At 40.9% G+C, this 22,279-nt stretch overlaps 2 protein-coding genes and 1 long non-coding RNA gene across 5 annotated transcripts in view; 2 read left to right on the top strand and 1 right to left on the bottom strand.

Annotated features, from left to right (window-relative positions):
* HSP90B1 (heat shock protein 90 beta family member 1) overlaps positions 1-10,350 on the top strand; it is a 17,784-nt gene extending 7,434 nt beyond the window's left edge. The window contains exons 6-18 of the mRNA XM_026499788.4: positions 1,216-1,327; positions 1,543-1,662; positions 2,421-2,537; positions 4,575-4,712; positions 4,797-4,874; positions 4,999-5,064; positions 5,546-5,815; positions 6,039-6,284; positions 7,064-7,200; positions 8,803-8,881; positions 8,973-9,128; positions 9,395-9,517; positions 10,058-10,350. Of these exons, the coding sequence (XP_026355573.1) occupies positions 1,216-1,327; positions 1,543-1,662; positions 2,421-2,537; positions 4,575-4,712; positions 4,797-4,874; positions 4,999-5,064; positions 5,546-5,815; positions 6,039-6,284; positions 7,064-7,200; positions 8,803-8,881; positions 8,973-9,128; positions 9,395-9,517; positions 10,058-10,087 (1,672 nt within the window). The 3' untranslated portion in view covers positions 10,088-10,350. The remainder of the gene's footprint in view (positions 1-1,215; positions 1,328-1,542; positions 1,663-2,420; positions 2,538-4,574; positions 4,713-4,796; positions 4,875-4,998; positions 5,065-5,545; positions 5,816-6,038; positions 6,285-7,063; positions 7,201-8,802; positions 8,882-8,972; positions 9,129-9,394; positions 9,518-10,057) is intronic.
* Positions 7,384-21,221, bottom strand: LOC113256066 (ubiquinol-cytochrome-c reductase complex assembly factor 6). 3 transcript variants are annotated; one of them, XR_008960819.1, is made up of 4 exons: positions 20,377-21,221; positions 19,882-19,999; positions 8,935-13,061; positions 7,384-8,505 (listed from the first exon to the last, which is right to left on the bottom strand). XR_008960819.1 is itself a non-coding variant. In XM_026499786.4 (3 exons), the coding sequence occupies exons 2-3, from the start codon at positions 19,987-19,989 to the stop codon at positions 12,966-12,968; spliced, it is 204 nt and encodes a 67-aa protein (XP_026355571.1). In that variant the 5' UTR covers positions 19,990-19,999; positions 20,377-21,221; the 3' UTR covers positions 7,384-12,965. The 3 variants fall into 3 exon arrangements, 2 of the variants coding, with proteins under 2 accessions (XP_026355571.1, XP_026355572.1); XM_026499786.4 differs by having other exon boundaries at positions 7,384-13,061; XM_026499787.4 differs by having other exon boundaries at positions 7,384-13,061; positions 20,252-20,397.
* Positions 19,432-22,279, top strand: LOC130544504 (uncharacterized). Its single transcript, XR_008960820.1, has 2 exons — positions 19,432-19,661; positions 19,812-22,279. It is a non-coding gene; the product is annotated as an uncharacterized LOC130544504 (long non-coding RNA).

The raw sequence follows: 22,279 nt of genomic DNA, 5'->3' as shown, positions 1-22,279 counted from the left end.
TGCTACTAGACTGTAAGCTTTTCGAGCAGGAAGGGACCCACGATACAGCATTGGCTCCACTTATTTACTGGGAGCACAAACCTCAAGACATGGGCTCCCCACTGTGTTTGAGGGTATGTTATGATGTGTTGTTTTTCATGAGTAGAGGCGGGGTTTGCAGAAGGACAATAAGGAAGAAGAAGAAACAATGCTGCAATTTTCAATATTAGAATTAGCTAAGCCACTGTTGTCCAGTAGAACTCTGGAAATATTCTTCCTCTGCACTGTCCAGGGGGGCAGCTACTAGGCACATTTGTCTATTGAATACCTAGAATATGGCAGTGCAACTAACAAACTAACTTTAAATTTTATTTACATAAGTAAAATGTGGGGCGCCTGGGTGGCTCAGTCAGTTGAGCATCTGCTTTTGGCTCAGGTCATGATCTCCAGGTCCTGGGATCAGCCCTGCATCGGGCTTCCCACTGCTTCTCTCTCTCTCTCTCCCCGCCCACCACTGCTCCTTCTCTCTCTCTCTCTCAAATAAATAAATAAAATGTGACTGACAACTACTGTTTTGGACAGTGGAGATATGAACAATAAGATTAATTTTATAGCTTTTTTAAGGAACATATTTTTATTAAGCGTTTGGTCTCTGTAGAAGAGACTTTTTTTTAGGTTTTATTTTTAAGTAATCTTTACACCCAACATGGGACTCGAACTCACAACCCCGAGATCAAGAGTCACACACACCTCCAGCTGAGCCAGCCAGGTGCCCCTGGGTTTGCCATCTATGATCATCATTTGATTTCTGGAGTAACTTTCAGAGTGCATGTCATTCCATTTTTCTCCAGAATGTTTCAGTGCCTTCTTACCTTGAGCTAACTCAACATTTCAGTTCTTCAAATAAAAAAACTAAACACACACACACAAAAAAAACTAAACAAAAAACCCAACATAATTCAGAAGGTTAGAGCATTTGCACTGTTTACTTGGAACTAAGGATATTTTCCACTCGAGGGACGCAAGGAAGATTCTTCCCTCTACCGTACTCATGTTTGGTATATTTAGCTCACAACCTGTCACTGGTGGTAAGAGTTTTTAACATGAAAAATGGGCCATCCTGGATTATGCCGAACTGCTGGCCGTTAGCTTTGTCTGGAAGGTATTTAGGTGAATTTATAATAAAATCTTTTAAAGCAAGCATGTCTTTCTATAAATGTCTTATTTTCCTTTCAGACTTGTTTTGAAAGAAGAAGCATCTGATTACCTTGAATTGGACACAATTAAAAATCTCGTCAAGAAATATTCACAGTTTATAAACTTCCCTATTTATGTGTGGAGCAGCAAGGTAAATCTATGTTGATAAACTTTGTATATGTTATGTGGGCACATATTTAAATATTCAACACTTAAAAAAACAGGTTCAGTGGTTCTTTCAGTGTAGGATACTCAGGGTTTTCTTATTGAAGGACCTATTTTTTGAGCTGTAATTGCGTTTCATATTCTCTAAATGAAATCAGAATTACTAAATAAAAGAATTTAATTGTAATTCTACTTCAACAGACTGAAACTGTTGAGGAGCCCATGGAGGAAGAAGAAGCAGCAAAAGAAGAAAAAGAAGATTCTGATGATGAAGCTGCAGTGGAAGAAGAAGAAGAGGAAAAGAAACCAAAAACCAAGAAAGTAAGTCTGGTTCATCTCCACACTAAAATATTGTTTAGGGCGTGTTCAAGAAAACACAGAACCCCCAGTGTGCACAGGCTGGTCAGAGTTAAGTTTCCATTCTTCGAGGTCTTTTTTTCTCCAGATCTTAAGGCCATAGGCCTAACTAAGTTTATTTGCTAGTACGTATGTTTTCTGCCTGTGAGAAGTTTTAAGTAGCAAACACAGGTCATTTTTGTGCAGTTCTCTGAGTTCTATATATTGCCCAGGACTGGTGGCTTACCATGTCCTAAATTTTAAGATCTTAAAAATCTTTCTACATCTTTTGTCATCTAGATGTGAACCATAATATTAGCTCTCTGGCCTGTTCAGGTAGCAGAGTAGATGGAAGTAATGGTGGTAGGTTTGAGGAATATTCATTGTAAGACATTAGATTGCTGTAGGTCATGAAGTAGGAATAATTAATGTTCTGTCCTTCTAACCTCAAAACAAATATTTTCAAGAAGTAACATTTTAGCTAGTTAATAATGGAAAAAAACCTTTAATTGGCATTCTGTCAGTTAGAATGGTAACCGGTTGCCTTCTTTTTGCATTACAGATCAGCCTTAAATGTTGAGAGAAATACTTTTAGATTTTTGATCCCATTGGCAGGAGCCTTAGTAGATTAGAAGTGTCTTGGTGGTTCCCCACATTAATTTGAACTGTCTTAAAGTTATGGTTCCCACTAGTGTTACTGTTGGTGAATGCTGTGGCTGACTAATCATATACCGTAACTTCAGGTTGAAAAAACTGTCTGGGATTGGGAACTAATGAATGACATCAAACCAATATGGCAGAGACCATCAAAAGAAGTAGAAGATGATGAATACAAAGCTTTCTACAAATCATTTTCAAAGGTAAATATTATTTTAGAATAATGTGATGAACATTACTAAATCAAGAATGTTTTTAGATTGTTTTGTTAACTATTTCAACACAATTGGTTTCCTTTTTAATTTTATATGTTATATATTACGTATGCATTTTAAGAATTTACTCTGAGAAGTAGCCTATAGGCTTCACCAGCTTGTCAAGGGGTCTGTGTTACAAAAAAGATTAACAACTATCTACATAGGTTGGTGGACGATTTCCATAAAACATAATATCTTGTATTGAATGGCTTTTAAGATTATTGGCTTTTTTTCCATTCAAGAATGAATGCCTTTAATTTTTAAAATTTTTTTATTTGATAGCTGACATACAATGTTACATTAGTTTCAGATGTACAGCACTGATTCAGTGTCTCTGTACTCTCCTGTGCTCCCCACAAGTGTAGCTACCATCTGTCACCAGACAACGCTCTTACGGTATCACTGACGATTCCCTGTGCTGTACCGTTTATTCCTATGACTTACTGATTCCATAACTGGAAGCCTGTATCTCCTACTCCCCTTCACCTGTTTTGTCCATCCCCTACCCTCCTCTCTGGCAACCTTCTGTATTTATAGGTCTGATACAGCTTTAGGTTTGTTGACTCATTTGGCTTTTAACATAACCTTTAAGGAGCCTGTGTACAACCTCAAACATTTATTGTGAGGTCATATGCTTAGGAATAATTATTAAATCTTTGTTTCCTTACCTATTTCCTTTTACTGATCCCTTTTAACTGTAGAATCCAAAACTAGCATTGATTAAGGTTGTTTCAAGTAAATATTTCTCCATACAGCATTTTGTACAAAATAAAATATTTAGCATGGCTAGATAAAACTTGATTTTCTATGGTTTGTTCTTTAATCTTTATTCCATCTTCTGGTTTGTTTCTTAACCTTCTTTGTTAACATCAGCCATGCCTTAAGTTTTACCTCTTAAAACTGTCCCCTTGGTTCCGCCTCCACTTTTATTCCCATGAACAGCCTTAGTGTATACAAATGTAATATACTTTCCTCTAGGGCAGCTGTATTAGAAATGTAACGGGAGCTACAGATGTGATGCTAAGTTTTTTAGAAGGCACATTCTTAAAAGTTGAAACAGGGTGCCTGGGTGACTCAGTCAGTTAGTTAAGCATCTGTCTTCAGCTCAGGTCACGATCTCAAGATCAAGCCCCATGTTGGGCTCCCTGCTCAGCAGGGAGTCTGCTTCTCCCTCTCCCTCTGCCCCCCACTTGTGCTCGCTCACGCGTGCGTTCCCTATCTCTCTCAAGTAAAATCCTTAAAAGTTGAAACAGGTATAGTTAATTTTAATGTTTTATGTTTTACGTAAATTTTATATTTCATTTAACCCAACATACCCAAAATATTTTTATTTCAACATGTTGTCGTTATTTTAAAAATTAATGACACATTTTGGTGTTTTTTTTGCTGTTTGTTTTCTTGTACTGTATCTTCAAAGTCTGGTTGTCTGTGTTTATGCTTACCCATACATCTCAATTTGGATTAGCCACATTGCAAGTGCTTAGGACCCACTTGTGGGTACAGTAATGGATAATGCAGATCTAGGCAATTTGTTTTTATGATTTATTTACATACCTCATTATAGCCACTGCTATCGTCCATATCCCAATGAAAGAAATCCGTTCCTGAGAACTTTTTGTAGTTGAACAGTATACTCATGAAGCATTGTATGTTGTCATTTAGACAAGATGATTTTTCTGCCCTGTTCTCTGACACGTGTAGAACCTAGACAATCCATTCTTCCCCGAGTTTAGGAGATCCAGTGATGTTACTGACGATCATCAGGGATCATCAGCAAAATCCCATGTCTAGCCAGTTAGAATAGCAGTCTTAACCATTTCTTCTTTCCTCCATTCCCTCCTCCCCACCTCTGCCTTTTGTTGGTAAGGGAACTTTTTTGTTAAATAAATGCTTAACTGAATGTGTACCACATAATAAATCACTTAGCCTTCGCACGGCCTTTTTCCGGTGCCTTTCGAACGACTAAACGCAATCTTTCCACAGGAAAGTGATGACCCCATGGCTTATATCCACTTTACTGCTGAAGGGGAAGTTACCTTCAAGTCAATTTTATTCGTACCTACATCTGCTCCACGTGGTCTGTTTGACGAATATGGATCTAAGAAGAGTGATTACATTAAGGTGAGTTTTTAAATTGTAAAAACTGAGTTTAGAATTGGAAAGTTTAATTTCCAGAAAGTGACTTTTTTTTTTGTCTCTGCTTAGCTCTACGTGCGCCGAGTATTCATCACAGATGACTTCCATGATATGATGCCCAAGTACCTTAACTTTGTCAAGGGTGTTGTAAGTATCTAAAGATAATGAGGAGGGGTCATTAAAAACGAGGGATGGAAATGGTTTGTTGGTTTGTTGGTTTGGTTTTTTTCCAGTTTCTGTTGCTCACTAACTTTTCTTTTGCCGTCTGAAGGTGGACTCAGATGACCTCCCCTTGAACGTTTCCCGGGAAACTCTTCAGCAGCATAAACTGCTTAAGGTGAGTGTCTCTGGGAAGAGACTGGCTGCTTTGCACTTTGGGCTTCAGAGGACAGGCTCCACTAGTGGGGTCACCAGATACTGACCCTAGTCCTTGGCTCTTTAGCTGAAGAACTTAATTTTACTCTGGAATTATTATCAAATCCTCAGAATCTGATTGTTTTTCCCGTGATATCTTATGAAAGTTTCAAACTGATAGAAAAGTTGAAAGAATTCTATAATAAACAACTATATAAACCCACTCTCTGGTCCAAAGGTAGACTATAAACGTTAAAGTGATCTTGTGACTATTTCCACTGACAACTTAGTTTCTGCAAAGTCTGACATAGGATTGCTCACCGTTCCCTGTCTCTTGATAAATGGCAATGACAATGCCCTGTTTTTGTATCTTTCACCAATACTTCTCTGCTGTCTTAAATATGGTAGGTTCTCAAAAGTTTGAGATGACATTCTCTAATAAGTTAATTCTTTAATTTTATTAGGTGATTAGAAAGAAGCTTGTTCGTAAAACTCTGGACATGATCAAGAAGATTGCTGATGAGAAGTACAATGATACTTTTTGGAAAGAATTTGGTACCAACATCAAGCTTGGTGTGATTGAAGACCACTCAAATCGAACACGTCTTGCTAAACTTCTTAGATTCCAGTCTTCTCATCATGCAAGTGACATTACCAGTCTAGACCAATATGTGGAAAGAATGAAGGAGAAACAAGACAAAATCTACTTCATGGCTGGGTCCAGCAGAAAAGAGGTGAGATGAACTCCCAACTGTCAGGCATCCTGGTATATAGCCAGTTCTTGGGGGAAAAAATTGTAATGGTGAACTGGAGTCATTATGAGGCCTGGTCCATCACTGACAGAAAAGTCCTATTCTCTGCACCTTTTATTTCTCCACCTGTAAAATGTAGCTGCTAGAGTGAGCACGTATACCAAGGCTAGACTTGGAAACTTTATCACTTCCCTTCATTTCATAGGCTGAATCTTCTCCATTTGTGGAGCGACTTCTGAAAAAGGGCTATGAAGTGATTTATCTCACAGAACCTGTGGACGAATACTGCATTCAAGCTCTTCCTGAGTTTGATGGCAAAAGGTTCCAGAATGTTGCCAAAGAAGGTGTGAAATTTGATGAAAGTGAGAAAACGAAGGAGAATCGTGAAGCAATTGAGAAAGAATTTGAGCCTCTGCTCAATTGGATGAAAGATAAAGCTCTCAAGGACAAGGTATTCTTCTGGAAATTAGAACTTGTGAAATTTTAGCATGTGCATCTTTTTAAAAAAAAAAAAAACTTTTGTCAACAAATTAAACTTTACATCTGGTTACATTGTAACCATTAAAAGTTATACAGAACAGTGTTTAATATTGTTGTTAAATTTTGGTGAGGATGAGCTTAAAGTTTCTAAACTAGAGGGGCACCTGGCTGGCTCAGTTGGTGCAGTGTATGACTCTTGATCCTCTTGGTCATGAGTTAGAGCCCCTTGTTGGGCGTGGAGCCTGCTCTTTTTTTTTTTTTTTTTTTTTTTTTTTTGAGAGGGAGAGGGAGCGCACAAGCAGGGGGAGGAGCAGAGGGAGTTCGATCTCACCACCAAGATCGTGACCTGAGCCAAAGTCAAGAATTGGACACTTAACACTGAGCCACCCAGGCACCCCTACTTTAAAAGAAAAAATTGTATAAACTACAAAGAATTAAAAGGATAATAGTGGTTATTCTGTATGTGGGTAATGTTCTTTGTAACTGAAACTTTTCTGTAGTTTAATAGTAGTTTAATACTGCTTTTGTAATAACTCAAATTTTTACTGGTGAAATTTGTCTTCTGTGCTTAAAAGGAGTTTATTTTTGACCGAAAAATTCAGATTATTAAATGACAAGAGTCTTCTAAGAATCTGAATAAGAGGTATTTTTATGACCTGCCTCTGTTTATGATCTTACGTGATGAATCCTTAGTTACTGAATGACCTTAACGGTTGGTATTTAAGTGTATCTCCCTTTTGGTTTCTTAAGATTGAAAAGGCTGTGGTGTCTCAGCGTCTGACAGAGTCCCCGTGTGCTCTCGTGGCCAGCCAGTATGGATGGTCTGGCAACATGGAGCGGATCATGAAAGCTCAAGCCTACCAAACAGGCAAAGACATCTCTACCAAGTAAGCATCCTTGGGAAGGGCCCTGGCAAGGTGTTGGTTCTTGTCCAAAGCCTTCCTTTAGCAGATGATGGCAGCTTCTGTGGAAAGAACTGATGTGGGTTTAGTGTCCAGCACTACTGCCGTGTATTAGATGACACAAGCTTACAGAGGGATTGCTCGGACATTAGACTGATAAAGGAGAGGTGTTGGGCTCATGATTTATTTTACAGTATTTTTATACACAAATGGAAATTTTCTTAATCTGTGACATACGTTGTTTTTATTTTTGCACTCAGTTATATGCTTGGCCTGGTATCTGGGCTTCTTAGACATTTTTAGATACTAATAGTTCAGAAGATGTTAACGACAATGATGTTTGTCAAATGAGTTCAGTCCTTTTTAACTGTCATCCCCCCCTTTCGCAAATAGTATGCCCCACAAAATAAAGGGGTAAAGGACCCATGAGGTAACAAGTTTATGAACTAAAGGGCTAAGTACTGGAGGTACACTGGGTCTTCAGTATCCTTTACTTCCAGGGAATATATAGGTCAAATTTATGCTTTAATGTCAGAGCAACGGTCTTGAAAATGACTTCTTCCCTGCTTTCATTCTCCCTTCTCCTGCCTGGAATGTCTTTTTTATTTGCTCCCTGATCATCGTACATTTCCCCAAGGCCTAGTTTAGGATTCTTCTCACAAGTGTAGTCTCAGTTGTCACAATTCCAAAACTCTGTATTTTTTTATATAAAGTGTATTTCATATTTAGCGAGACTCCCAACATAAAATGTTTCCACTGTAAAATGTTAAAATGGCATCTTGCTTACATGTCTTGCCCCCCTCAAGATTTAATAGATTATAAAATTGAGGTGGAAAACAGGTTTCTGCTTATATCCCAGTAGTAGCCATTATATAAATGTCCATTTGTTTCAGTCATTTATTAACAGGAAGTTACCTTCCATTCAACGAACACGCATGTACTGTGTCTATACTTGGTGGTCTAAGTAGACATCACTGCTGTCGTTCTGACATTCAGACCAGTCAGGATAACAGATGAAGTCGTAATCTTCTAAACTCTGCATCTATAACAGGTATACCAATAGGGATAGATGTAGTTCCTCTCTCTCCTCAGCTATAGGAAGGAGAACAGTTACAACTGATAGCAGAAAACCAGACATTACGAAAGGTAGATTTAGAATGCACCGAGAACCGAGCTCCGATAAAAGAAACATTTTGTCCTGGAATCCTATTGGTGAAGGCATCATGGAGAAGGTAGTAATTGACCACGCAGAGGCTGCCTAGATGTTTCAGAACTCTGTGGGAGACTGAGCTGCAGTTAAGAAAGTGAGAATAAATTCAGAGGGGATGAAGACGACCGTAAATCAGTTCATCCACTAACAAAGCTCTAGGCGCTTGAGATGCGTTTGTAAGTAGTTCCCTTCATTGCGCTCTTCCATCGCACCTTGCCCCTCCCTATTTAAAAGGCAAAGCACTGTGTAGCGATATAAATGTTTTGGTTTTTTTTTTCCCCAAGCGTTCTCTGTAATTTGAAAAATGTGTAGGATGTGGGAAATGCATGGACCCTGAAATTTGATGTTTCTTCATGTTCATTTTTACCCCTTACCAGTTATTATGCCAGCCAGAAAAAAACATTTGAAATTAATCCCAGACATCCCCTAATCAAAGACATGCTTCGACGGGTTAAGGTGAGTAATATTGCAGCCCTACTCCTTTGGCTTTCAGTTGGAATACTTCGTACCTTTTAATATTAATCAGATGTCCCCTCTTCCATCCCAGGAAGATGAAGATGACAAAACTGTTTCAGATCTTGCTGTGGTCTTGTTTGAAACGGCAACACTGCGGTCAGGATATCTGTTACCAGACACTAAAGCATATGGAGATCGAATAGAAAGAATGCTTCGCCTCAGTTTAAACATTGACCCTGATGCAAAGGTTTGAAATAATTTACAGAATGTTTGAATTCCCCAGTGTCACACACTGCTTAGAATTAATAAGAAATTCCCCTTTTATATCCTTTATTATTTTTTTAATCTGTCTCCCTTTGTTAGCTTGACTGTTAACTCTAATTAGCAGATGTACTCTGCAGTTCTGGATAAAACAGGAGTGAAGTTAATTACAATGTTATACATTTAAATGAACAAAGTGAAAATAGACCCAAGGTATTGGATCCATTAATGAGCTCATGAATATTGTCTTAGGTGGAAGAAGAACCCGAAGAAGAACCTGAAGAAACAACAGAGGACACCACAGAAGACACAGAGCAAGACGAAGAAGACGAAATGGATGCAGGAACAGACGAAGAAGAACAAGAAACAGTAAAGGTATAGCAAGTCGAGAACGGGGCTTGCATTTTAATTCTTGGAAAATTAGGCAAACTTTTATTTTTAGTTCTGGCATTTGTGGACTGCATAGCTTCCAGAAGTCAGACTTCAGGAAATCCGCCAAAAAAATAGGCATGTAATATCAAATTCAAAGGCTGGAGCAAGTCCTTTTTTTCTCTAAATGAAGTGTGCACTTTCATCTTCCCATTCCTTTTGTTCCTCTGTGCTAGCCATCCATTCTCGAGATCTTTTTAAATAGATGGTTTCTTAAGCCCATAAGGGGTGCCGCCTGCCTCTGCCTTACCATATAGCAGCAGTAGGCCAGTTTTAAATTCTTGATTATTTCTGTTCAGGGGCCATTGGTCTTACTGTTGAGTTCTAAATTATTTTGCCAATTAATAGGTGAGGTTCTAGCCTACCTCTGAAATAGTGGAACTGTGCTGGGCCTGTTTCAGTTGTTTTTTCCACACATGAATCTTCTGTGAGTTAAGATTTTTTTCTGCTGGTTTTTAATATCTTCTGATTTTTCTCTTTTCACAGAAATCTACAGCTGAAAAAGATGAATTATAAATTATACTCTCACCATTTGGATCCTGTGTGGAGAGGGAATGTGAAATTTAAGTCATTTCTTTTGGGAGAGACTTGTTTTGGATGCTCCCCCCAGCCCCTTCTCCCCTGCACTGTAAAATGTTGGGATTTCGGGTCACAGAAAGAAGTGGGTTTTTTAGTTGAATTTTTTTTAACATTCCTCATGAATGTAAATTTGTACTATTTAACTGACTATTCTTGGTGTAAAATCTTGTCGTGTATAAAAATAAAAAAGATCCCAAATACTCAGCGTCTTGCTTGTCTTCATAATGATTGTACATACTTGGCTGATTTTTTTAATCCTGTGTTTTGGATATTTTTCCCCCTTACAAAAGTAATTTGTACATATCACAGAAGTGTTTTTTAGATCTATTATTTTTAAAAAGTCACCTATATAGAGAAAAGAATGTTCCTTACTAAAGAATTCCAAATAATATATGCATATACTCCCTCTTCCAGGAGGTGGGGCTTAATTCTTTCCTTTTTGAAAGTGAGCTAGATTTAGTGGCTGTCCTCTAGAGTATGAAAAGGGGGAAATAGTAACTTTGTAGCAGAGAAACCTGGCAGACACTACCTTAACCTAGTGGTCAAGGTTAATATCCCCAGTGATGTCCTGTATCCCTGATAGGATATGGTAACAAGAGTACTGCCATCTCTACCAAACAAGGCAAAGACAAGACCAAGACAAACCCCGTAGCACAGGAACAGTACTCTTCAAAAGCTTCAAGGTCAAAACCAAGGATAGAAAGAGATTGAAGGAGATATGGCAACTAGGCACCTAATTGCCTGGGTTAAACTGATAAAATTTAGTCTGGAGTATAGTTCATGGTTCTTTGGCTTTGACCTGCGGACCAGCATTTGTGGAAACAGAGGGGACATGGGGGCTCTACTATCTTTGCAGTTTTCCTGTAAATCTAGAGTTACTCCAAAATAAGGCTGTCTTTCAAAACACCCATAATCCCACAACAGGTTAACTGCAGATACTGATGATCCTCAGCAAGCAATCACTTCTTTTGAAATGTATTATTTATGGAAGAAACAGGTTCTCTAAATTCACAAATGGTGGTCTATTTCTTAAATGGCTAGGGAGAGAAAACCTGAGTTGTATATTCAGAGATCACATGTGTAAGAGAAAACTTTACGGAAACCAATTTTATGTACTATAAATTGTTACTAGGGACTAGATTTTCCCGATAATTTAGGACCCTTTTCTGGGCTTCTTTTATTTCTGTTTGTTGTTATGTGTCCTACTTCTCCCCCAAGCTATTTTTCTAGGCTTAGTTTGCAATAATCACTTTGAAAGCTAATTTACTTGAATGTATGTCTTTTTAAAAACCTGTTTCTTTTCCTTTGTAAGAAATAAAATGGGAGGGGCGCCTGGGTGGCTTAGTCATTAAGCGTCTGCCTTCGGCTTGGGGCGTGATCCGGGCGTTCTGGGATCGAGCCCCACATCAGGCTCCTCTGCTGGGAGCCTGCTTCTTCCTCTTCCACTCCCCGTTTGTGTTCCCTCTCTCGCTGGCTGTTTCTCTGTCAAATAAATAAAATCTTTAAAAAAAGAAAGAAAACGGGAGCTCAGTCATAGGGAAACATGCTGTGTTAAGACATAGCTTCCTTTCATGATACAACGCTGTATTAGCTATTTTTCATAATATGTGTTTCCAATTTTTTGGCCATCATAAATTACCATTTATAAAGACGGTTGTATAGAAATTAAAGCCATCGAATTGCATTAAATTAATAGCATCTGAAACTTGCTCCTCAGCGTTCTCCAGTTGCAAATTCTGCGTGTACACTGTTTCAAGCAGGAAGCTTAGAAAGCATCCTACTCAGTTTTGGGTAAAAACAAGCGGCTATGTCATAAACACCTTGCACAACCCTGTTTGACCTAATTTAATGACCAAACACCTTGCAACTGGTCTATTTTGGGTTGTTTTTTACCCACAGCTTTATTAAGGAATAATCTAGTACTCTTAATTTTTGGCTCTCCATCCCTGGAATTCCTGGCTTACATCATTTCAATCTTTGATCTGATGTCACACTGTGCTCTCCCCGTCTGTCTTTACATGGCGTTTGCCTCTTATAAAGACACCAGTCAGATTAGATTAGTGACCCACCCTAATGACCCCATCTTAACTTCATTACATTTGCAGGACTCCTATTTCCAAATAAGGTCACATTAACAGGTACTGGAGGTTAGGACTTCAACATCTTTGGGGAGAGGACACAATTTACCCCGTAACAAAACTCATTTAAGCTTTTCAGTTATTTTAAAATATATTTTATAAGAATAACTACATGGTAATATGGTTTCTCGAATTTGGGGATAAAGAACTTGTGACAGTCCAAGTGACATTTGTTATAATTTTGTGAAGTACACAATTCCAAAAGAACTTCAAACTTTAAATATTTCAACTCAATTCAGTTTAGTACAAATAGCACTTTCCAATTTTAGAGAAATATTAACTTCACACCATAAGCTTTCATTGCCAATGACACTTTTATTATAGCTAATTTATAATTCCCATCTGCCATGATCGTCAAGCTTATTCAGAGAAATAAACCAGAACTATAAGGGCAGGAAACACTGTAAATATTCTTTCTCACATGATAGTCAAGACAGTATCTATTTAACCACATTCAAAAAGCTGATGATACAAACTTTGGCAGTTTTCAAGAGACACTGGTCAATCCATATTTAATCTCAGTGCATCAGTTAACATCTGGGCACCTCCTCCTGCAGTGAGCATTGCACTAGGTGCTTAAAGACAACTGGTCTGACTCAATAAACATTAAAAATATAAATTTAATACTTAGAATATTATTCACGGAGTTCTTGGCAGAGTTGAGTATTTTGAGGTTTCTATTGCTGAGAAATTTGAGGTTCATGTTGTCTCTTTTTCAGTCCCCAAAGCTCCGTTTTGAGTTCTCCAGGCTTTGGTGGAATTTCAGGTATTGTCTATCAGAAAAACAAAACAACATAGATGCCAGTGCTTTCTTAGACTGTACTTCAGTGTGACCTGAAAGTAAAAACTAAAAAAAAACAGAAGTCCCTGTGCACTCAATGGTAAATCCTTATAGTGAGAGCCTATGGCCCATCTCAGTCCGTTTCTAACCCATAGCTTACATGACTCTATTATCCAAGCTGCGCCTCTAGCATTTCAGGACTCACAGAGGGAGAGTTTCTATCAATATTAACTGACAGATCACAGATCTTAATAAAGCTTTCCACAATCTGAAATTCATTCCTGCACTATTCACTGAGTCTCTACCATGTGCCTGGCACAGGAAACAAGTACTGGGAATCAATTCATTTTGAATAGATTTCAAATCAAGTCGTTACTGTTCAAAAACAGTAAGTGCCTGGGGTGCCTGGGAGGCTCAGTCGGTTAAGCATCTGCCTTCAGCTCAGGTCATGATCCCAGAGACTTGGGATCCAACCCCACTATCCTTATGATGGAATATTATTCCGTCCTAAAAGGAAATGAAGTACAGATATATTTGACAACATGGGACGAACCTTGAAAACATGCAAAGTGAAAGAAAGTAGTCACAAAAGACCACATATTGTATGATTCCACTTAAATGAACCTGTGTACAAGGAGGCTGTGTGGACCTATGTTTCCATTTCTCTTGGGTACAAACCAAGATGTGGAATCGCTAAGTCCTATGACTCTACGTTGAACTGTTTGAGGAACGGCCAGACTGGTTTCCAAAGCAGCTGTCCCATTTTACATCCCTAGCAGCATTGTATGAGGGTCCCAATTTCTCTGCAGCCTCACTGACGCTTGTCATGAGCTGTTTTTAATTATAGCCATTATAGTGGTGATGAAATGGCATCTTGTTGTGGTTTTGATGTGCATTTCTCTGATGGTTAATGATGCTGAGCATTTTGTCAGGTGCTTATTGTCTGAAAAGCTCCCTTTTACACAAAGACATGAAGGAGGATGAGAAAACCAGCCGTGCAGGTATCTAGGAGTGTTTCAGGCAGAAACCACAAATGCAGAGGACCTAAGGCAGAAATGTGCCCTTACGTGCAAGGAAGAGCAAGGTGGTCAGCACAGCTGGTATAGAGTAGTCAACAAGAGGTTAGGAAGGGACTAGGAAGTATATAATCCCTGGAGAGTTGTTTTTCTTTTTAAAGATTTTATTTATTTATTTGACAGAGATAGAGACAGCCAGTGAGAGAGGGAACACAAGCAGGGGGAGTGGGAGAGGAAGAAGCAGGCTCCTAGCAGAGGAGCCTGATGTGGGGCTCGATCCCAGGACTCAGGTCACGCCCTGAGCCGAAGGCAGACGCTTAACCGCTGTGCCACCCAGGCGCCCCAATCCCTGGAGAGTTCTGAGAAGAATGACATGACCTGACTCAAGCATAAAAAGACAGTGGCTTCGTCGAGAAAAGCCTGCAGGAGAGCAAGGCTGGAAGGCAGAAACACAGAAACTGAGGTGAGACATGGGCTGACAGTGGCTTGAACTGGGTAATGGATGTGGTGAAAAGCAGTGAGATTCTGGATATAGTTTTCAGATCAGCCAGTGGGAGTTGCTGTTGTGTGCAGTATGAGAGAGGAGTTAAAGAAGACTCCTAGGCTTTGGCCTGAACAACAGGAACGATGGAGTCACCAACCACTGTGACAGGCAAGACTTCAAGAAGAGCAGGTCTGCTGGAGGAAGGCCAGCTCAGTTTCGAACATGCCCACTGCACATCCGAGTGGAACTGTTCATAATGATTCAGAGGCGTATCTGTTCCTCTCAGCTCTCAGCTTACGCACTGCGGTCCTGAGGAAAGCGACCTCGTCGCAATTTCCTCCCTATTTCTTACAACCCTATGGAATGCCCCTCATTATAAAAGGCAGGCAAAAAACGGTGCTGGATGAATAAATCAACAGACTTTCGCTCAGGACCCTTAGAAGCTCCTAAGATTGGAGAAATAAAAGCTTTACTCAGATTACTTTATATAAAACTGCAAGATAACTCTGGCATAATTTCACTCACTTCAGAAAGCTTCTATAGCTTTTCAATGCCTGAAGTTCAAACACCTTGATCTGGTTCATTTTATTCTTTCGTCTAACAACTAGTTAATCCTAAAGAAATAAAATAGTTCAGGAAAGAATGTGGGGTTTGGGGCCAGGGTCATGGGAGAGGTAGGCAGCTAAGAGATGTGCTTCACAGCACAACTCTCATTTTGAAGTGAAAATGACTTTCTAAAAAAATCAGTGATGGAAACCAGAATAAAAGCCAGAGTAACTTGTCAGACAATTTCCTATCTTAAAACTAGTCCTAGGATTTTGACATTCCAATCCCTTTAGTGTAAGAATGAATGTAGCTTGTTTCATATTCATTAAACTGTGGAAACTAAGTAATTTAGAAATATCTTTTCCCCCCAGGGTCACAAAAGGAAATTATATGAAGTCACAAAGCCCTATAAAATATAGCATACTGTACTATACCTGAAACTAACATAACACTGTGTGTTAACTAACTGGAATTAAAAACTTTAAAAAATAAAAAATAAAATACAATAATAGCATGTTTCAAATTTCTATAAAGTATATACAACTACACACACACACACACACACACACACACACACACACGGACACATCTGGAGTAACCTGAATCGCCAATACAGTACAAAGCTAAAATGACAATTCAACCTGTTTTTTTTAAGATTTATTTATTTATCTATTTGAGAGAGAGAGTGAGTGAGAGAGTGAGCTCAAGCCCACAGAGGGAGAGACAGAGAACTGAGCCACCCAGGCGCCCAGACATTTCAACTCTTATTAAAAGAAATGAGTAAGGGACAGGCGGGGCTAGGTAGGGAGAGATAGATAGGGGCCTGCCTATGTGATCAGGCTCACAGAAATCCCCAAAATGTGGAGGTGTAAGGAAACCAGAGATAAGGGAATACTACAGACCACCCTGCCGTAGGTATCCAAGGGGGAGTCTTATTTATGACAGTCTCCTGTGGTCAACAGAAAATAACTAGACCCTAAAAAGAAGTAAGTCATTAAAGATGTTATCACTAGTCCTTAATCAATGGTGCTGCCAGTAGAGAAGTCAGAAAGATTTAAGTTCCCTCCTTAGCCTTCCATAAAAGAGCAACCCTAAAAGCCCTCAGTGGCAACCCTGTTGGGCCCCTCTCACTCCTGAGAGCTTTTTATTTTCTGTACTCTTGCTTAATAAAAACTCTTATCGCTTTACTCACTCTCCTTTGTCCGCGAGATTCATTCTTCGACTCTGTGAGACAAGAACCTACCTCTCCCGCTTCAGAAAAATAGCACTTTTATTTACTAAATATATAATCAATTTTTTAAAAGACTAATAAGTTTTCTGACATCAAAAGTTAACAATGTCAGTAGAGGTTCTAAATAGCAATTTGTGTGTATGTGGGTATGTCTGGAGACAACCAAAAATGAACACTTTAAAATGAGTCCTGGGGCGCCTGCGTGGCTCAGTCAGTTAAGCATCTGCTTTCGTCTCAGGTCATGATCCCAGGGTCCTGGGACCGAGTCCAGTCTCAGGCTCCTTGCTCAGTGGGGAAACTGCTTCCCCCTCTGCCTCCTGTTCGCCGTTTGTGCTCTCTCTCTCTCTGACAAATAAATAAATAAAATATTTAAATAAAATAAAATGAATCCTAATGATGTGGGAAAAAAAGGCAAAAGAAAAGTTAAATTTCCTTACTACCTACAGCCCACTGACAAGTCCTTGAAACAGGCCGAGTGACCTTCCTCTAGGGACTCAGCTGCCTTGACGTTACCGCCTTGCTAAGGGCAAAAGGCAATCTTAGCCCAACCCCCAGGACCCTGTAAGTCTACTTTAACATACAAAAATTCCTTCGGAAACTTCATCTCTACCCACCCGCCTGCACCCCCGCACCCCCGCCAAGATACATGTTAGCAATCATCCCCCAAGCATATGTCCCACCTGTATACGTCTGAGGAGTCTCATGACTGAGTTTTTACTAAGAAGTAATAAATGACCTTTCCCTGACAATAGCTAGCCCCCTTAGGATCCTGGAAACCTTGTTTCCAAAATACCTAGGGGGCTACACTATCCCTATCCCCCTCCCAACTTGATAGTACATAATGGACCACTCCTCGTGACCCCAATGCAGCTCTTCCTGCCCACGGGTCCTGTCTCCAAGCTTTAATAAAACCACCTTTTTGCACCAAAGACGTCACAAGAATTCTTTCTTGGCCATCAGCTCCAAACCCTAACGTCTTTCCTCATCATTGAGACTGCATTTTTTTGACTATGCCTTCAATAATAAGTAGATTATAAATTAAGGAAAACAGAATCAGTAAAAGTAATGCAAGAGTAAATGGAAATGCCAAGGGAAGCTCGAGCACACTTTGTATTCCAGGACAGGACACTTGCCTTGAGTCCCTGCCTCCATTCCTATCCTGAGCAGCTGAGCTGGACAACTAGGAAAAGCATCCTTAATGCCGCTCCCTTAAGACAGCACTGACCACACATTCTAGGCAGCCATCGGGGTCTCCTCCGCCCTGAACTCCACCCAGACCTTCTAGCTGTAAAGACTGAAAGACTCCAACAAAGGCCAGCGGTTGTTACAACAGTGTCAGTCATTGCTAGAACAATACCAACAGACGCAGGAAAAGAACACAAATTCCTTAAATGTTAGTAAAGTATCCAGCATCCTACACGTAACTGGCCAGCCCTGGCCTTCAGGTCCCTACAGAGGTACCCCACTGCTGATGCCACTGCCCAATCAGGACAAAGTGGCCTGCGACCCTTCAGTACAGTCCTTCCAGAGATGCTGGCTTCATGCTGCCTCTTCCCAAGGTCGAAGCAGCTGCTGGTAACAACCTTGCATGTTCCTACTTATAATGAGATGGGTGAATCGAAGGTCAATTTCCCAGGGGCAAATCATAGGCATTCCTTCCTTTGTAACGCCTGCTTGATGTCTTTTCCGCTGGAGCTAATGACCTAACTGCATTTCTGTGGAAGGTTCTTACCCCTTTCTGTCTCCACTAGGTATCCCTGATACTTTCCTAGGCTCAAAAGAGAAGCAGTCCCTGCTGGTAAGAGATACTTCATGGGGCGCCTTGGTGGCGCAGTCGTTAAGCGTCTGCCTTCGGCTCAGGGCGTGATCCCAGCGTTCTGGGATCGAGCCCCGCATCGGGCTTCTCCGCTGGGAGCCTGCTTCTTCCTCTCCCACTCCCCCTGCTTGTGTTCCCTCTCTCGCTGGCTGTCTGTCAAATAAATAAATAAAATCTTTAAAAAAAAAAAAAAAAGGGATACTTCAGCATTGTTTGTACGAAAACTAGATACCACCAAAATGTCAATATGGGATTAAATAATATATGGAACATCCGTAGTATAAAATGCTATTCAATGGTCAGAAAGAAAAAAGGCTGTTGATATAAACATGTGTCTATTCATAGAGATGTTAACCAAAACAAACAAGTTACAGAGAAATGTGTATATGAACACCTATTTACGTGGGGAAAGACACCCTCTCCACTGTGTGTGTGTGTGTGTGTGTGTGTGTGTGTGTGTGTGTGTGTGTATCTCAACAACAGAAGTCTGCAAGTATACACCAACCAAAAAATGGTAGCCACCTGCAGGGAGCAGACTGGAGACAGTGGGGGAGGGGTAGATTTTCACATCCTACTCTACATGACGAATTCAATCTGAGTGTTTTACAAGGGTGTTGTACTACCTCATTAACAGGATCAAAAAAGAAAAGCACTAAACAGAAAGCTTGGACTTCAAATCCCCAGGAAGCTATGTGAATCTGGGAAATCACCTTCAGTCTTCAGAATCTCAGTTTCCTTATCTGAAAACAAGAATAAAAACCCCCGAAACTGTAGCTGACAGTTCACTGAAACTAAAAGACAAATGGCTAGTTCTCTGTGTTACCCGTCCAGAGTCAAGGCAGACATGACTGTTCCGTACGCTGTGCTCCAAACCACTCTATTCACACCTGTAGCATACACCTAGCACACGCCTATCATTATTTCCTCTGCATTTCCTTGCCTCCACCTCGGCAAGACCGTAACTCCTCAAAAACACCTCTATTTCCCAGTTCTAATTCAACGAATGCTTAAAATGCTAAACTTAAATTTCTCCCTCCTTGGAATGCCTATATTCCCTCATTCTTCATTTATCAAATATTTATTGAGCATTTACTATGTTCTAAGCTCTTTTCTAGGTGATTGAGATCAAGGGTGAACTACCCAGCCCAGGCCCTTCATGGAGATTACATTCTGGTGGAGAGGAAACAAAGAAAAATTAAAAAAAAAAAAAAAAACCAAAAGGGAAAAAATACTTGCAAATTGTGACAAGTCCTCTAGGGGAGCAAAGGACTGAGTCAGAACAGCACAAGGAGGAATCCTTTAGGAGCTGTCCAAAGGACCCTGACTGCTGGAGGAGATATTTGAGCAGAGACTTGACGTTTTGAAACAGGAAACCAACCCAAGATCTGGGAGAAAAGCCTTCCAAGATGAGAAAAAGCATGGCATTGACAATGGGACAGGCTTGATGAGTGTGAGAAACAGCAAGGAAACCGGTGTGGCTGCAAGAGTGGGAACGAGGGGTAAATAGTAAAAGATCAAGGCCAGTGGCAGGCAGGGGACTGGCTGTGTAAGACCCGTGTAAGAACAGGCCATGCATTGCTCTAAACGCAATGGAATGCCATCATCAGGTTTTAGGCTCAGGGCAGATGGCCTTCTAATTTTGTTTTAAGATCCTTTCGGCTGCTGGGAGGAGAACGGAGGGATCCAGGAGCCGGGAACGATGGACCCTCCTGCACTCACCAGGTCCGGCCGGTAGTATCTGTGCACCACTTCAGCCCCGGCGCACATGCTCAGGAGGCTGGCAGCGAACATTTTCAGGTAGGTGGCCCAGGACACGCCCGCGGGCATGGTCAGGGGGCTGCACGGGGAGGAAAGGTGGGCAGTGTTATTAGGCCCCCGGGTCAGGACGAAACCGTGCCGGGAAACAGGCCACACAGCAGCGGTGGGACGGGGTCAGGACCCCGGGTTGTCTCCCACCCCGCGCCCCGTGGGCTCATTTAGGATGTAAGGGCGGCGAGAGGCCAAACGCCCCTTCCATGGCCGCGGGCGGCCTTCAGCCTTCATTTTGGGCTCTTGGCGTGGGGGCTGGGCCTGCGCAACTTAAAGGCACCTCTTGGGCAGCAAGCGGAAGACCGACACCCAGTGGCTTCCCCGCGCCTCTTCAAACTCTAGCACGAGAGAAACTGCACACCGCACTCCCCACCGGCCCTAAAGGCGTGCCCCGAGACACCGTACCGCAGAATGCACAGACGTTGGGCAGCGGGTCAGAGGGCGAGCGGAAGTGCGAGCCGGGGTCGCAGCTGACGGCCAGCGGGCGGAACCGAAAGTGCAGGGCCTCGGGGCCCCACCGGACCAGAAAGCCGTGGAGTGTGCCGGCGCCCGAGAGGGCACGTGATCCGGGCCTAGCTGGGACTTCCGGCCGGAGCGCTTGTCTTTTTTTTTTTTTTTTTTTCTTTCTTTCTTCTTATCCCCGCCTCCTCCAGTTGCTAGTGCTTTCCCAGGCCCCAGCACTTGCGCTCTTCACTCTCCGTATAGTAAGACTTCTCCGGAAGATGTGGAATCTCGGGCTGGAAACTGGCCGGATTCTTGCCTCGTGTGGCCCCTCACACGCCCAAGGAAATTGGCTTGCGTTTACCACCTTTAAGGAGCGGGTGGAGATTGGCACTCCGACCAGGGCGTGTTTAGATGAGCTCACCCTCCAGAGAGTGAAGTTAAAGCGCTCTCCGTTCTGGTGCCGGGCGTCCTTTGAGACCTGAAACAGAGGCACACTCAGACTGCTGTTCCCTACTGGTGCTACTGGAATAAAAGAAAGCTGAAGTCGGCATTGTTAAATCTCTGCGTATTTAGACTGTGCTATGACTATGGTTTGATTTTTGTTGAGAAAAAGTTAACCCAGGACTAAATTCTGAAGGATTACGGATGTATGTATAACATGAATCATGATACGCTCAACTTTTAAACACTTTTATGGAGGTATGTTTGACATTGACATATTTAAAATATACAAATTGATGAGGTTTGACATGTGAACACCTGTGTAACCATTACTACAGGCAAAATAATAAACATACCCATCATACCCAAAGTTCTCTGTGCCTCTAATTCCTCCCATATTGTCTCCTGGATCAACCACTGATCTGCTTTCTGTCACAACAGATAAATTTGCATTTTCTAGGGGCTCCTGGGTGCCACGGCAGTTAAGCGTCTGCCTTAGGCTCAGGACGTGATCCCGGCGTTATGGGATCGAGCCCCACATCAGGCTTCTCTGCTATGAGCCTGCTTCTTCCTCTCCCACTTCCCCTGCTTGTGTTCCCTCTCTCGCTGGCTGTTTCTATCTCTGTTGAATAAATAAATTTTAAAAATCTTTAAAAAAAAATTTTGCATTTTCTAGAATGTTACGTAAATGGAATCATACCATACAGTATGTACCTACCGTCTTGGTCTGGCTTATTTCATGCAGCACAATTATTTTGAGATTCATTCACATGGTTGCACGTATCAATCACTCACTTCTTTTTATTGCTGAGTATAATTATAACACAATTGGTGTATCCACTCACCTTTGGTGGACTTTTTGGTTGTTTCCAGTTTGGGACTTATAGAAATAAAGCTGTTATGAATGGTGAAGTATACTAAAAAGACTCACATACAAGCCTGTGAACATATGTTTCCATTTCTATTGAATACTTTCCTACGAAAATGGCTGCAGCATATAAATAGGTGTATAACTTTTTAAGAAATTGCCAAGCTGTTCTGCAATGTATGTATACAGTTTCACATTCCCACCAGCAGTTTTGAGAGTTCCAGTTCCTCTCCATCCTCTTCCAACACCTGGTCTGGTTAGTCTTTTTAATTTTAGGCACTCTAATAGGTTAGTAATGGTGTCTCATGACTAATGATTTTGGGAATTCTGTTACATGCTTGTATTTTCTTTGGTGAAGTGTCTGTTCAAATCTTTCATCCATGTTTTATTGTTATTATTTTAGTCATCTTCATGTATCATGGATATAAGTCTTTTATCAGATAGATTTGATCTGCAAATATTTTATCCCACAATATAGCTTGTCTTTACTTTTTCTTAATAATCTTTTGAAAAGCAGAAGCTTCGAATTTTAATAAAGTCCAATTTTCAATTTCC

The sequence above is a fragment of the Ursus arctos genome, unplaced genomic scaffold (assembly GCF_023065955.2).
Source record: "Ursus arctos isolate Adak ecotype North America unplaced genomic scaffold, UrsArc2.0 scaffold_21, whole genome shotgun sequence".
Lineage (NCBI taxonomy): Eukaryota > Metazoa > Chordata > Mammalia > Carnivora > Ursidae > Ursus > Ursus arctos.
This window is presented reverse-complemented; position numbering and strand designations above follow the sequence as displayed.

Coding starts and splice junctions, on each gene's coding strand:
- LOC113256066 (XM_026499786.4), bottom strand. CDS start 19,989: ATGCCCGCGGGCGTGTCCTGGGCCACCTACCTGAAAATGTTCGCTGCC. Junction 13,062..19,881: donor GATACTACCGGCCGGACCTG/GTGAGTGCAGGA, acceptor TTTTTCTGATAG/ACAATACCTGAAATTCCACC.